The sequence below is a fragment of the Bombina bombina genome, chromosome 4 (assembly GCF_027579735.1).
Source record: "Bombina bombina isolate aBomBom1 chromosome 4, aBomBom1.pri, whole genome shotgun sequence".
Lineage (NCBI taxonomy): Eukaryota > Metazoa > Chordata > Amphibia > Anura > Bombinatoridae > Bombina > Bombina bombina.
This window is the reverse complement of record NC_069502.1, coordinates 618,073,576-618,088,048: the sequence shown is the minus strand read 5'-3', so window position 1 is coordinate 618,088,048 and position 14,473 is coordinate 618,073,576. Positions and strand designations below refer to the sequence as shown.

Here is a 14,473-nt window from a genome sequence, read left to right as displayed (position 1 = left end):
ACTCCCTTGTGTAGGACAGAGAGGGAGGGTAGATACCCTAAGAAGCAAGAGCTGCATTAGACTGATTAGAATGCATAAGCTGATCCGTACATGATGTGCAGAGCTGTGCAGGTTGGATTACATAAAAAAACTGCAAAACATACAGTTTATAATAGTAGGAAAGTGTTCAGAGGATCTAGCTTCTGGAAACATAGTATTAACAGAAGAGGGGACATGATTAGTATGCTCCATAATGGGGGGGGGGGGGGGGGAGTCAGGTAATGAGAAAATCACAGACATTCAATAATTTAAACATAGAAAAGGTAGGGTAAATAAAGCAGCTCTTGGAAACAATGCAATCTTACATCCTCACCAGAGGCTTAAAGTGACAGTCAAGTCCAAAATAAAAAACTTTCAGGTTTCAAATAGGGCATGTTATTTTAAACAACCGTCCAATTTACTTTTATCACCAATTATGCTTTGTTCTCTTGGTATTCTTAGTTGAAAGCTAAACCTAGGAGGTTCATATGTTAATTTCTTAGACCTTGAAGGCTGCCTCTAATCTAAATGCATTTTGATAGTTTTTCACCACTAGAAGGTTAGTTCACGTGTTTCATATAGATAACATTGAGCTCATGCACGTGAATTTGCCATGGAGACAGCTCAGATTGGCTAAAATGCAAGTGTCAAAAGAACTGAAATAAAGGGGCAGTCTGCTGAGGCTTAGATAAAAGGTAATTACAGAGGTAAAACGTGTATAATTATATAACTGTGTTGGTTATGCAAAACTGGGGAATTGGTAATTAAGGGATTAGCTATCTTTTAAAACAACAAAAATTCTGGTGTTGACTGTCCCTTTAAGCTAATTTCAGGAGAATTAAATATCCATACAGCATTGAATGGGTGCCAACCCGACAACAGGCGGAACATACGACTCGAAAAAAAGAAACGTAAATGTCATATAGCGCACATACTACTGCATACACTACAAGCGTATAGATTAAAATTGGGAAATCACTGCGTGAGAATAAGCCAATGCACGCTAACCAAAAGCGCTAAACAAATGGAGACATGCACATAAGCCTACACACGCTAACCAAGAAAGAGCACAAACAAAAACCCAATGTGCAAAAACAAACCGACTAGCACAAACAAAAAATAAGTGTGAAATAAGCTAACACGCGCTATCATAAATACTTAATGCGCTTACCTGATAGGAACCCATACTACTGGACTTACCATAAAGAGCAGGAACTCCTTCCAGTAGATAGCCAATCCAGTGCTGTACACGTGACAGCAGGGGATTTAAATGTATATAGTATAACATTGGACCAACAGGAGGAGACTAGGGACTGGTCCCTGCAACACCTGTGGAAGGCATGTGAATAACTCCCATAGGGTGTCCTTGTGCCACTATCCATACTCAAAAGACATCCCTCTGTCCAAACAGGAGCTCTCAGAGGAAAACTTGGCCTCAAATAAGTCTGAACACCCTTCTCAAAAACACCTCCCATCTTCACCTTGCTCCTGCGAAGGCAAAGAGAAGACTAGTTTTCAGTAAGGTGGAAGAGGTTTTAAAGGGACACTGAACCGAAATTTTGTCTTTCGTGATTCAGATAGAGCATGCAATTTTAAGCAACTTTCTAATTTACTCCTATTATCAATTTGTCTTCATACTCTTGCTATCTTTATTTTAAAAGCAGGAATGTAAATCTCATCAGCCAGCCCATTTAAGGTTTAGCACCATGGATAAAGCTTGCTTATTGGAGGCTTACATTTACCCAACAATAAGCAAGCATTACCTAGGTTCTCAACCAAAATTGGGCCGGCTCCTATGCATCACATTCCTGCTTTTTAAATAAAGATAGAAAGGGCTCTTGGAGTTTTGGGATCTTTGCCTCCTCCTAGTGGCTTGGAGTATAATGTTGGGGACAGCGATACCTAAAGATCTGATGGATCAGATCCAGTGTGCCTATTATCATAAATTAAAAAAAATATTTAATACTTAGGAATTTATATTACAGTAAAACCAGCATTATTACACTCCTTAAATTATGACTATGTTAAAGTCCTGTCAGTGAGTCAGGTCAATGAAATAAAAAAAGGAAATTTATTCTTACCTGATAAATTTGTTTCTTTTACGATACGATGAGTCCACGGATTTCATCCTTACTTATGGGATATCGCCTCCTGGTCAGCAGGAAGAGGCAAAGAGCTCCCCAGCAGAGCTGTATAAATAGCTCCTCCCTTCCCTCCCAACCCAGTCATTCGACCGAAGTTAGGAAAAGAAAGGAAAAGCCAAGGATCAGAGGTGACTGAAGTTTAACAAAAATAAAGACCTGTCTCATAAAAACAGGGCGGACCGTGGACTCATCGTTTCGTAAAAGAAACAAGTTTATCAGGTAAGAATAAATTTCCTTTTCTTTTACAAGATACGATGAGTCCACGGATTTCATCTTTACTTATGGGATACAATACCAAAGCTATAGTACACGGATGAAAAGGGAGGGACAAGACAAGAAACCTAAACGGAAGGCACCACTGCTTGAATAACTTTACTACCAAAAACAGCATCAGACGAAACAAAAGTATCAAATTAGTAAAATTTGGAAAAAGTCGGAAGATACGACCAAGCCGCAGCTTTACAAATCAGTGCAACAGAAGCACCATTTTAGAATGCCCATGAAAGAAGCCACAGTCCTAATGGAAGGAGCCGTAAGACGTTCAGGAGGCTGCTGTCCAGCAGACTCATATGCAAAACGGATGATACTCCTCATCCAAAAAGAGAGAGAGAGGGAGCCGTAGCTTTCTGACCCCTACGCTTCCCCAAACAGGGAAGACTATCAACGAAAATCCTTAGTTGCCTGAAAGGAAAACTGCAAAGCACAGACCACGTAAAAAATATGTAACATACGCCCCTTCTTAGAAGAAGGAATAGGACACAAGGAAGGAATAACAACTTCCTGATTCATATATTCGTTTGAAACAACCTTAGGAAGAAAACCAGGTTTGGTACGTAACACCACTTGATCCGAATGAAAAATAAGATAAGGAGAATCACATTGCAATGCCGAAATCTTCAGATACTCTGCGAGCAGAAGAAATAAAATTTTCCAAGAAAATTATTTCATACCTATGGAATGCATAGGATCAAACGGTACCCCGTGAGAACTTTTAGGACCTAATCAAAACTCCAAGGAGGAGCAAGTGGTCTAAACACAGGCCTGATTCTAGACAGAGCCTGCCAAAAGATTGAACATCTGGAACATCTGCCAGACGCTTAAATAGATAAAGCAGAATCTATCCCCTTAAGGAACTTGCAGACAACCCTTACTCCAATCCGTCTTGGAGAAGAGACAAAAGTCCAGAAAACCGAACACTACTCCATGAGAAGCTCTTGGAGTCACACCAATAAAGAATTTACACCATATCTTATGGTAAATCCTCCTAGTCACAGGCTTACAAAGCCGGATCATGGTCCCCAAGACCGAACTAGAAAACCCCCGCTTGAAGCGTGCAATCGCCAAACAATCAGTTGCAGAGAAAGTAAGGCAGTGATAACATTACCACCAGAACTGCAAACCAATTCCTGTGAGCCCCCCGCAGGGGCCACAAGGAGCACTGGTGCCCTCTCCTGCATGATTCGAGCAATGACTCGAGAAAGAAGCGCAAAAACAGAGGAATAGGTATGCAAAACTGAAGAACCAAGTAATCACCAGCCCATCTATCAGTTCTGCCTGGGGATCTCTGGACTTCGACCCTAAGTTCGAGAAGTTAGTATTCTGTCGAGAACCAAAAGGATGAAGATCCCAAACAGCTGGTGAGCGCACAGACAAGGCGCAAACAGCTGCAGTCGGTTTCAAACTGCAAACCCTCCGCTTGCTAGACTGCTAGCAAACCTTCAGGCTACCACAGCTGGCTGTCCTGGAAGAAAGAACTGCATGTTCAGAAAATCCGCCTCCCAGAAGTCCATCCTTGGGATGTGGAACGTTAACAGACAACAAGAATTAAATTGGTTACCTCTGCTAAGGAACCCCTCGTTCCCTTTTAATAAGTGATGATTGATGAAAACCATCAAAGAAGTTTTCCAACTGAAACCTGATAAGTTGAAAAGAAAAAAAAAATCAACTGAGAACAGGTCAAAAAGGCATTAAATATCGCTCTCAGCTCCAGAAAGTCTATAGGAATTCAAATGTATTTGAGAAGATAAATCCAAATAACCTCCGTTCCATTACCTAAACATAGAGAACTGCAAAGGCCAACAATGAAGCAGAGCAAACAGGACAAAGCCCATTGCCAAACCATCAGCCCAATACCTCCATGATATTAAGCTACTGATGGCCAAGGAGAGGACTGAAGAACTAGACAAGGATCAAAAATCCTTGACGTCTAGACGTCTTTCATCAATATAGAAGCTAGAATGGTTCAAAATTACCCCTGTATATGGGATAAAAGAACTCATCCAAATAATCATTCCACCGTGAAGCCCTAGGAAGTAAAACGACAGTTCCATGTGGAATCTAGCAGGTTGAAAAGGTGGCGACTGGAATAGGATGTGGTCCAGATAAGATGCCACCGCAAATCCTTGCACGTGAAATACTGCCCACAGATACACCAGAATATTTGGGTTAATACAAACGTTTAGAAACTTTGGATGATCCCAGTGGACAGGAACAAGTAAGAACACGTCTTACAATCTACTGTTGACCAGGGTGAAAGGAAAAATGAAACAAATGGCTTCCATCGTGAAGGACCGTAACCCAAGAAAACTTGCTTAAACTTCTGAGATCTAAAACTCTTCAATACTTAGATCTCCAAATATTCTAACCCAAGTCTGAGCGAAGGAAGAATGTCCCCTACATGATCCGGTTCCTGATCGGGAGATGTCAGTTATGCTGTCCTTATTCAACAGCAGGCAAAATGAACAGTATCTCCATATAGTTTTGCCGTCCCTTTTTGATTGATAGTTTTTCATGTCCTACGAGAAAAAAGGAACTCAAAACATTGTCTCCCAAATTGACAACATGAAAGGGAGATATGCATATAAAGGAATCAACCCGCTTAAGAGTGTTCAACCTATCCTGGATAACATCCAAGGAAGATACCGTGGCACATACATAGTATGAAATCCACAACTATCCTTCTATGGGAATAGTAAAACTTATAACTAAGGCGGAAAAGGCTTCTTCCCCTGGGAATTGTTTTCCAAGCCTCCATAAAGAAAAGTACAGATTTTATTTATTTATTTTTTTTTAAAAAAAGGTACACAAAAAAACTGTCTCCTGAAGTCTGAACAAGAAACCTCAGTATGTACACTTTTGTTCCATCTCTAATCACAAAAGATGAAGGAACAAATAAACAACGTAAAGTTGTTTTACAAAATTGGCACAGAAAGAGACAGTACTGTCTCTTTAAATCTTGAAAGAAACTGACTTAAAGGGACAGTCTACACCAGAATTGTTATTGTTTTAAAAGATAGATAATCCCTTGTTTACCCATTTCCTAGTTTTGCATAACCAACACAGTTATATTTATATATTTTTTACCTATGTGATTATCTTGTATCTAAGCCTCTGCAGACTGCCCCTTTTATTTCAGTTCTTTTGACAGACTTGCAGTTTAGCCAATCAGTGATGACTCCCAGGTAACTTCACGTGCACAAGATCAGTGTTATCTATATGAAAAACATGATCTAACACCCTCTAGTGCTGAAAAACCTGTTAAAATGCATTCTTAAGAGGCGGCCTTCAAGGTCTAAGAAATTAGCATATGAACCTCCTAGGTTAAGCTTTTAACTAAGAATACCAAGAGAACAAAGAAAAATTGGTGATAAAAGTAAATTGGAAAATTGTTTAAAATTACATGCCCTATCTGAATCATGAAAGTTTTTTTTGGACTAGACTATCCCTTTAAACATTCTGATGTTGACTGTCCCTTTAACTGCAAAGGGCTACAATGCACTTATGTATGTCTATATATGTATACATATGTATCTATGTGGTTATATGTGTATACATATCTGGAAATATGTATGTATGTATTGGGTACTTGTAAAGTGCGGCTAATCACCGGTAAGGGTCTCAAGGCGCTGCTCATTTTATCAACCTCGGAAGGATGAAAGGCTGAGAGGACCTCCCTGGTGATCTAACCTGCAACCCTTGGGTTGCTACAGAACTCCGCCACAGTGCCATAGCATGCCGAGTAATCTGTCTGGAGTCTTTTCTTGTCTTATTTGCGAGCATTTGTTCCATCCAAAGACACAATGGATGAAATAAAACAGCTGAAAATTTTTAATAAAATTAACAAATGAAAAAGACGTTACTGTCACTTTAAATACTAAACAGCAACTTTTTTACTGTACACCTGCAGGGTTGGATTGATGAACTGCAGTAGTTCTCAGAGATCATATAACATATAGCTCATTAAGTACTTTGTTGAGAGATGCCTATCAACCCCTCATGTCCCTTTCGCAAAAAACAAATTTTCTGTAAACATGCAAAGTGTTTGAGTAAAAACGAGTGATAGAAAAGCAGTCAAACTGCACTCTCACAGCGTGTTAGACCCGCAATGAAAGGGAAATTAACACTGGGCTTGGTAAGACGCTCTGCCCCCGGTATACTTTATGAAGGAGAAGAGGGAATCCCCCCACAGTCGTCACAGAGCTCTGCCCCTCGTGGGCGTCACGACGCCCCAACTCCCACACTTGCAGAATTTAGGAGAGAAAGCACCTGAAAGCGGCGCGAATAAGCCACTCCGCCCATCATAGGTGTGAAGACTCTGACCTATGTAAAAACTTCGCTCTAGGGATAGCGAAAGCGCCCGAAAACAGCGCAAACTAGCAACTCCACCCATTGTGGGCGTATACCACTAAATCACCCGGGCGGCTCAAAGTATAACAAAATGAAGCCGTCTGGAGCGCTAAAATCCAGCATAGGCTTTAGAAGTATGCAGTACAAGCAGTACATACCATGTAAAACAGATGACCCTCAACACCCCACGCGGCTGCTAACTAAGTATTGTAAGCCGTAGGGAGTGAAGTCTGAACCAAGTATGTCATACACTGAAGCAGTATAATCCTTGTCGGCTGCTAATTACAATATTGTAAGCCAAAGGAATCAAAACAGGCCCCAATCACGCCAAACACCATCAAGTGAAGAGAAACAAATCTCTCTGTTAGCTGCTAGTAGTAAGCCATTGGTAGTAGGGACATGTACTAGCACACATGACACTTGAGTGTTGAACAGAAACAACCTCCCTGTCGGCTGCCTCTATCAGCTGCTAAATTTAGTACTGCGAGCCGTTGGAGCAGAAACACGCACCATGCAGACATCACATGCTCATGTTAAACAAGTATAACCTCCCTGTCGGCTACCAAGTTTAGTTGGGAGCTTTTATACTGAACACAAATAACCCCTTGTCGGCTGGCCATCATAGTATTGTAAGCCGCTGGGGAAAGAGAAATAAACCTCCCTGTCAGTCTTTAAATTTAAAATGTAGGCTGTTGGGAGCAGGGACACGCATCATGCAGACATAGAGTCTCTAGCAGTGAAAGCCGTCGGGAGCAGATCATGTATTACTTTATACTGACCCAAATAACCCCAAGTTGGCTGGTAACCTTAGGATTGTAAGCCGTAGGGTAAAAAGAAATAAACCTCCCTGTCAGCCTTTAACTTAGAATGTAAGCTGTTGGAAGCCCATGAAAGTTTCACACTCTTCAAGCTGCACTACGATAAACCTCCCCAATGGCCATTTTTTCAATTATACAAGCCGATGGGAGCAGGGAGCATGGCGAGATTATAAAGAGCCACTCAACACGTCCTAGCAGCAACTGCCCAATAACTTACCCTCTCTTAGGGATACAGTTACCCAGGAATATAAATAGATATATATATAGTGCCAAATATTTCTGTGATCTACTACAGAAAACAAAATTCAGCACTTACCTGAAAACTCTGCCCGGCAGTAAGGCAGTCCACCCGGCTTGCGAGGCCCTCAATTTCTCCTCACATTGGCCTGTGGAAATAACAAAAAGTCCTGAGCCTCTCTTAGTCAGACTTTTGCAGGTAGGGCAGCAAACCATGTATGGGAGGCGCAGTGAGAATAAAATCCCACAAGTTCCCATTGCTTCAAAGCCACCAAATGCTTTACTTTTAACTGAAGAGACTGATCTTGTCTAGGCTACACCCCAGAACAAAGTAGCACACTGCGGTACCACTTGTAAAAATAAAAAACTCTTGATTGAAGAATCTATAACTAACACCTCACTTTACCTCTTCCTATCACTTACACAGGCAAAGAGAATGACTGGGTTGGGAGGAAAGGGAGGAGCTATTTATACAGCTCTGCTGTGGAGCTCTTTGCCTCCTCCTGCTGACCAGGAGGCAATATCCCATAAGTAAGGATGAAATCTGTGGACTCATCGTATCTTGTAAAAGAAAACACCTATCTTGGGTTGGTAGGGTAGCAGCAGTTAAAATGGTCATGCTGCCACACCTTCTATATTTAATGACTTCATTTGGATGGGAGGTTACCCTATAGTAGCAAAGCACATTCTATATAGGCTGAAAGTACAAGGTGGTGGTCGGAGAACCTAATTTGTTACAGTATCACTGAGCAGTAAACCATCAGAGAATAGTAGATTGGTGTAAGCAAGCGGACTGTAAGGAATGGGTGATGCTTGAACATACCTTATCACGATACCCATAATAAGGAAGTTTTTGAACTGCCTTGAACAACGCCAATCCTTTTCTTGTAATTTAAACAATGGGATAAAATGATCACTACTTTTAGTTCTATATCTTCTATCCCCCTCCCCTTTCATACCTCTATTTTAGAAATCTGAGTTTTCCTAGTGGACTGGGTCGAGAATTCCCTAATGCGCATACACTGTACAGGTTCGTAAAATGCCATTCTGTGTAGGCCAATGGTAAAATTAAGTTACAATTGGAACTTGACACTACAGGAGATGGAGCTCTTGGCAGATGGCTGATGTATCTCAAAATCTCTCACTTTCTTCACTCATCTCCCAATAGCGAATATGTTAAGTCCTCTCACTTAATTTGAGCAGCTTTACTATAATGACATTTCTGTGAAAGGAGTATCATCATAGAACTACAAATTGTTATTAGCACATAACTCTCTACAGCTCCCTAAATATATTAATGCCTGGTCTAAAAATGTAATGGAGAAATCTCTGAATAAGAGTAGCACCCTATTTTCTTTCCAAGTCTGCTAAGTCCTCCTCTGCAGGACTAGCGGTGCCAAATGCAAAAATACTGGATGAGATGCAGACACTAGCAAAAATCCTCCATCCGGCAGATCATAATTGTTTGAGAGGCTGTGAAATGTAGGTACTATGACGCAAATATTGTGGTCATGCCCTAAGATTTATAGATATGGTAGTAGCGATTTCCGAAATTGAACTTGTGCTTGCAGTAACACTCCCCTTAGATCCACTCATTTTGCTATTAAGTATCCACACAATCCTTGTGAATTACGCCACACTTTGCTTGAAATCATGATTAATAGTGCGAAAGCTCTCATTCCTAAATATTAGAAACAACCTAATACCCCCCTACCATAGAAGAATCAGGCATGAGAGTATGTTTTCCACTTTCTTTGGAAAGATTTTAAATCATCGAAAATGTCTGACTACCACTCCGTCATAATTCTCTGGGAAGAGTATTTAAATGACAACTAAGTCTGTGTTACTGCCAATGTATTTGTAACTTGTATTTAGGCTGCTGAGAGTGGTATTTTGCTTGTCTTCAATAGAGCTGAATTAAACACTGCATATAATATGTTAACTTATGGAAATAACTAGTTTAAGCTATGTGAATTGTTTACATTTTAGAATTAGTAAATTCTTTGTTTTAGCTCTCTTGGACATTCAAACATTTTTTGTGCACATGCAGCACAACTAGAGACATGTTGGGGGGGGGGGGTCCCCAGAGATCATGTTTACAATTTATATTAAGAAAGGTGTGTAGCAGAAGTGGCAGGAGGAGTATATTGCTATGTAGGGGTGTCTGATTCCTTCAAATAAACCTTCAGCAATATAAGATAAATCATTGCATTTACTCTTAATCCTCACTGCTGGTAGTGTTTCATGCAATCAAAATGTTAAACCTGCTACATGAGTTTTTCAAGGAAATGAACATGCACATTGATTTAACCCTCCTCTAGAAAAATATGCTGCTTTTATATAACGGTATTTAGGGGTAATGACAATACAGGCAGAAAAAGCTGTGCTTGACAGTTCCATGCTACAGATGTGACAACAGATGTAACAAATGCCTCTACTTTCTGTTTTTAAAGTATTTTTCTGCTTTTTGTATACTGTATACAAGTAAGTGCTATCTATTTTTTATATGTCATATTACAGACAACGAACTAGACAGACTCATACATTCAGAATTTACAATAAAATGTTCATTTTTGGGTGGTGGTAATAGCTGAAACTAGTTATTGGTGTTTCATTTTTTAGTTAGAATACACTCAACCCCAGAGCATTCTAAATATATATTTGACACACCCACTAACTAAGTTAAAAGCATTCCCCCCCATGTACTTTTAAGCCATACATAATATGTGCTGTGATATTTCAGTCTGAGCTCTCTTACTTTACATTAAAATAAATAAAAACCTCATTGAGTGAGGCGTAAAACTGTGAAGCTTGATTTACCTACAATGTACTATATCCCCTGCACGTCACCGACAACTCTACAAGAAGGATCATTCTTTCCATGTGGGTGCAATTAGCATATGCAAGTATGCACTCTGTGTCAGTACAGTACATATTATAACTAAGCCATTGATATAATTTACTAGTAATTCTTCTAATATGTGCATAGTGCAAAAAATACTTTTAGTTAAAAGCGTAGAAGTGTTGTGTATTTTAGTTTGGACTACTATGCCCCTCTGCACCACTGTACAGTCAACTTTTAAAATTATGCCTTTATGCAGAGCTATCAATTTCCACTATTTAAGGACAGGACATTGGGCTTTAGCCTATTTTTAATACTATATAGAATAGTAACTTTTTTGACCTATTGTTGGCTAACTGGCTTATATCTTGAGGGCAATAAACTACAATTTGAGGTTTGGTTTAATTTTTTGTGACTAGTGTGGAATGCATTTTGTCTTTACATGCCTTATGTGAAAAACTATGATTAACTTACCAAGAGATACTGTACCTTTTGGCTTCGGCGGCACAGGACCAAGAAAACCAATGTTATCATAAAAGTTATGAATAGCACTGGGATCAAAATGTGGTCCTGTAACAAAACAAAACAAGTTTATTTTTGCGTTTTACTTTGATATTTACTGCTTACTCCAATATAGACACCAGGGGCATTCTTAGTTTGCATTAAGAAAGGGAAAAAATGTTAAAAGGAAAGGAAACCCAAAATTTTTATTTCATAGAACTTACAATGTTAAACAACTTTCCAATTTACTACGGTTATCAAATTTGCTTCATTCTCTTGTTATCCTTTGCTGAAGGAACAGCATTGCACTACTGGAAGCTAGCTGAACACATCTAATTAGCCAAGTTTAATTTTGACTTTCCTATCCTTTAAACAAACAATTTCTATATTGACATATGTTAAAGACTGCATGTCAATTCATAGCGTGTAGAAAGAAGAATTATGTAACAACTTTATAATAATTTACATAAAAGGTTAGACAAAAAGAGGGGTGGTTTCACTATTACGCATAACTTTTTACTTTGAATGCGTTGATAGAGGGAAAAAAACAGCCTAAAAACACACTATATATGGATTAAAAAATTGCACATTATTACTCTGACAAGATCCTTTTCAGGGTGTGTCTGCTCTTGTACAACATACCTCTTGCCTGAAAAAGATCAATCTCTTTGGTGAGACAGTCTATGTCAATCTGCAGCTGACGGTTGCAACTCCTTAACTGCTGCATTTCTTCCAGCTTTTTTTATTTTTTTGGAGGGGGGAGAAAAAAAAAACACATTACACATTTAGAAAATGTTTTAAAACTCTACTTAACAGAAAACACTAGGCAAATCTTGAATGGTCAGATTTATATTCAAGAATCACTTTTGTTTCTGTTAAGAAGGAACATTTTTAAAAGGCAGAAATACTAAAAAAGTTTCTTTTAATGCACAACTTGATAAACTGATAGTAAAGAACAAGAGGAGAAATAGGAAATACCATATATTTATATTAAAATAAAGAATGTCAAGGCTTTTCATAAAGATTTTCTAACACCTAAACTAAATAAAGGGCCACAAAGAAAAAATGATGGACTTAAAAGGAAAAGATGATGAAATTGCAGTGCTAAGATTGCACATGTGCACATATCCCTTAAGAGTTTATTGTAGAAACAATTTCCTGACAAACTTCTTCATAGTTTTCAAGTCTAGTTGAAATGTACTAAACTTATGGTTATGTAGATGCTTGAGCAGAAAATCTGATATCTTTCAAAAGAACAGGTTGAACAATACGGGTTCAAACTGATTTATATACAACCACTTTTAGAAACAGTCCTGGAAAATTCGGAAAATTGATCCTGCATAGGAATTTTTATTGGTCACCAATGAACAAGATGCCATATCCAACCACATCTTTAACATTTGGGAAAACCAGCAATACACTCACTGGAACACATGCAAAGAGCAGATGCTTCATACATTTCTGGGTTTGGATGTAAGAGAACAGGCAATTTCAGTGCTCAACAGGAATGAGCATTTGCTAGATTTCATTAACAATTGAATTAGATACAAGCTGGATAAAGTTTCGTCTAACAAAACCGTTAAAAAAACACAACTAGATATTAAAGAAACATTACTGATTTCCCCCCCCATTTGCTGCATCTTTAAGATAGCATTTCGAAAAGTGTTACCGATTTTTGTAATAGTAAAATGGATGTCAGGCTACTAATAGATCTTTTGGGGTATGGCTTCTAAGCAAGGGAGCAGCTTTTTTCTGGATTTTTTTTTAGAGGAAAAACAAATTATAATACAAACACTGCAGTACTCCAGATGGCAATATCTTGTATTATTTATATTTAATAGTTGTATCGAAATGTAATATGCAATAAAAAATACTATATTTTGTTTTCCCTTCTCATTTCCTTTTTAAACAGTCTCTGATATACAGTATCTCACAAAAGTGAGTACACCCCTCACGTTTTTGTAAATATTTTATTATATCTTTTCATATGACAACACTGAAGAAATGACTTTGCTACAATGTAAAGTAGTGAGTGTACAGCCTGTACAACAGTGTAAATTTGCTGTCCCCTCAAAATAACTCAACACACATCCATTAATGTCTAAACAGTTGGCAACAAAAGTGAGTACACCCCTAAGTGGAAATGTCCAAATTGGGCCCAAAGTGTCAATATTTTGTGTGGCCACCATTATTTTCCATCACTGCCCTAACCCTCTTGGGCATGGAGTTCACCAGAGCTTCACAGGTTGCCACTCGAGTCCTCTTCCACTCCTCCATGACGACATCATGCAGCTGGTGGATGTTAGAGACCTTGCCCACCCCCACCTTTCGTTTGAGGATGCCCCACAGATGCTCAATAGGGTTTAGGTCTGGAGACATGCTTGGCCAGTCCATCACCTTTACCCTCAGCTTCTTTAGCAAGGCAGTGGTCGTCTTTGAGGTGTGTTTTGGGGTCGTTATGTTGGAATACTGCACTGCAGGCCCAGTCTCCGAAGGGAGGGGATCATGCTCTGCTTCAGTATGTCACAGTACATGTTGGCATTCATGGATCCCTCAATGAACTGTAGCTCCCCAGTGTCTGCAGCACTCATGCAGGCCCAGACCATGACACACCCACCACCATGCTTGACTGTACTCCTCACCTGGTTGTTGCCACACACGCTTGACACCATCTGAACCAAATAAGTTTATCTTGGTCTCATCGGACCACAGGACATAGTTCCAGTAATCCATGTCCTTAGTCTGCTTGTCTTCAGCAAACTGTTTGCGGGCTTTCTTGTGCATTATCTTTAAAATAGGTTTTCTTCTGGAACAACAGCCATGCAGACCAATTTGATGCAGTGTGCGGCGTATTGTCTGAGCACTGACAGGCTGACCCCCCACCCCTTCAACCTCTGCAGCAATGCTGGCAGCACTCATAAGTCTATTTCCCAAAGACAACCACTGGATATGACGCTGAGCACGTGCACTCAACTTCTTTGGTCGACCATGGCGAAAGGCCTGTTCTGAGTGGAACCTGTCCTATAAAACCGCTGTATGGTCTTGCCCACCGTGCTGCAGCTCAGTTTCAAGGTCTTGGCAACGAACTTATGTGCTAGGCCATCTTTACGTTAAACAATTCTTTTTTTCAGATCCTCAGGGAGTTCTTTGCCATGAGTTGCCATGTTGAACTTCCAGTGACCAGTATGATAGAGTGTGAGAGCGATAACACCAAATTTAACACACCTGAGACCTTTTAACACTAACTAGTCACATGACACCGGGGAGGGAAAATGGCTAATTGGGCT

At 39.6% G+C, this 14,473-nt stretch overlaps 1 protein-coding gene across 1 annotated transcript in view; it reads right to left on the bottom strand.

Moving 5' to 3' along the window:
* TAB2 (TGF-beta activated kinase 1 (MAP3K7) binding protein 2) overlaps nucleotides 1-14,473 on the bottom strand; it is a 354,938-nt gene that overhangs the window by 72,953 nt on the left and 267,512 nt on the right. Inside the window, 2 exon segments of the mRNA XM_053710637.1 lie at nucleotides 11,175-11,255; nucleotides 11,829-11,922. Of these exon segments, the coding sequence (XP_053566612.1) occupies nucleotides 11,175-11,255; nucleotides 11,829-11,922 (175 nt within the window).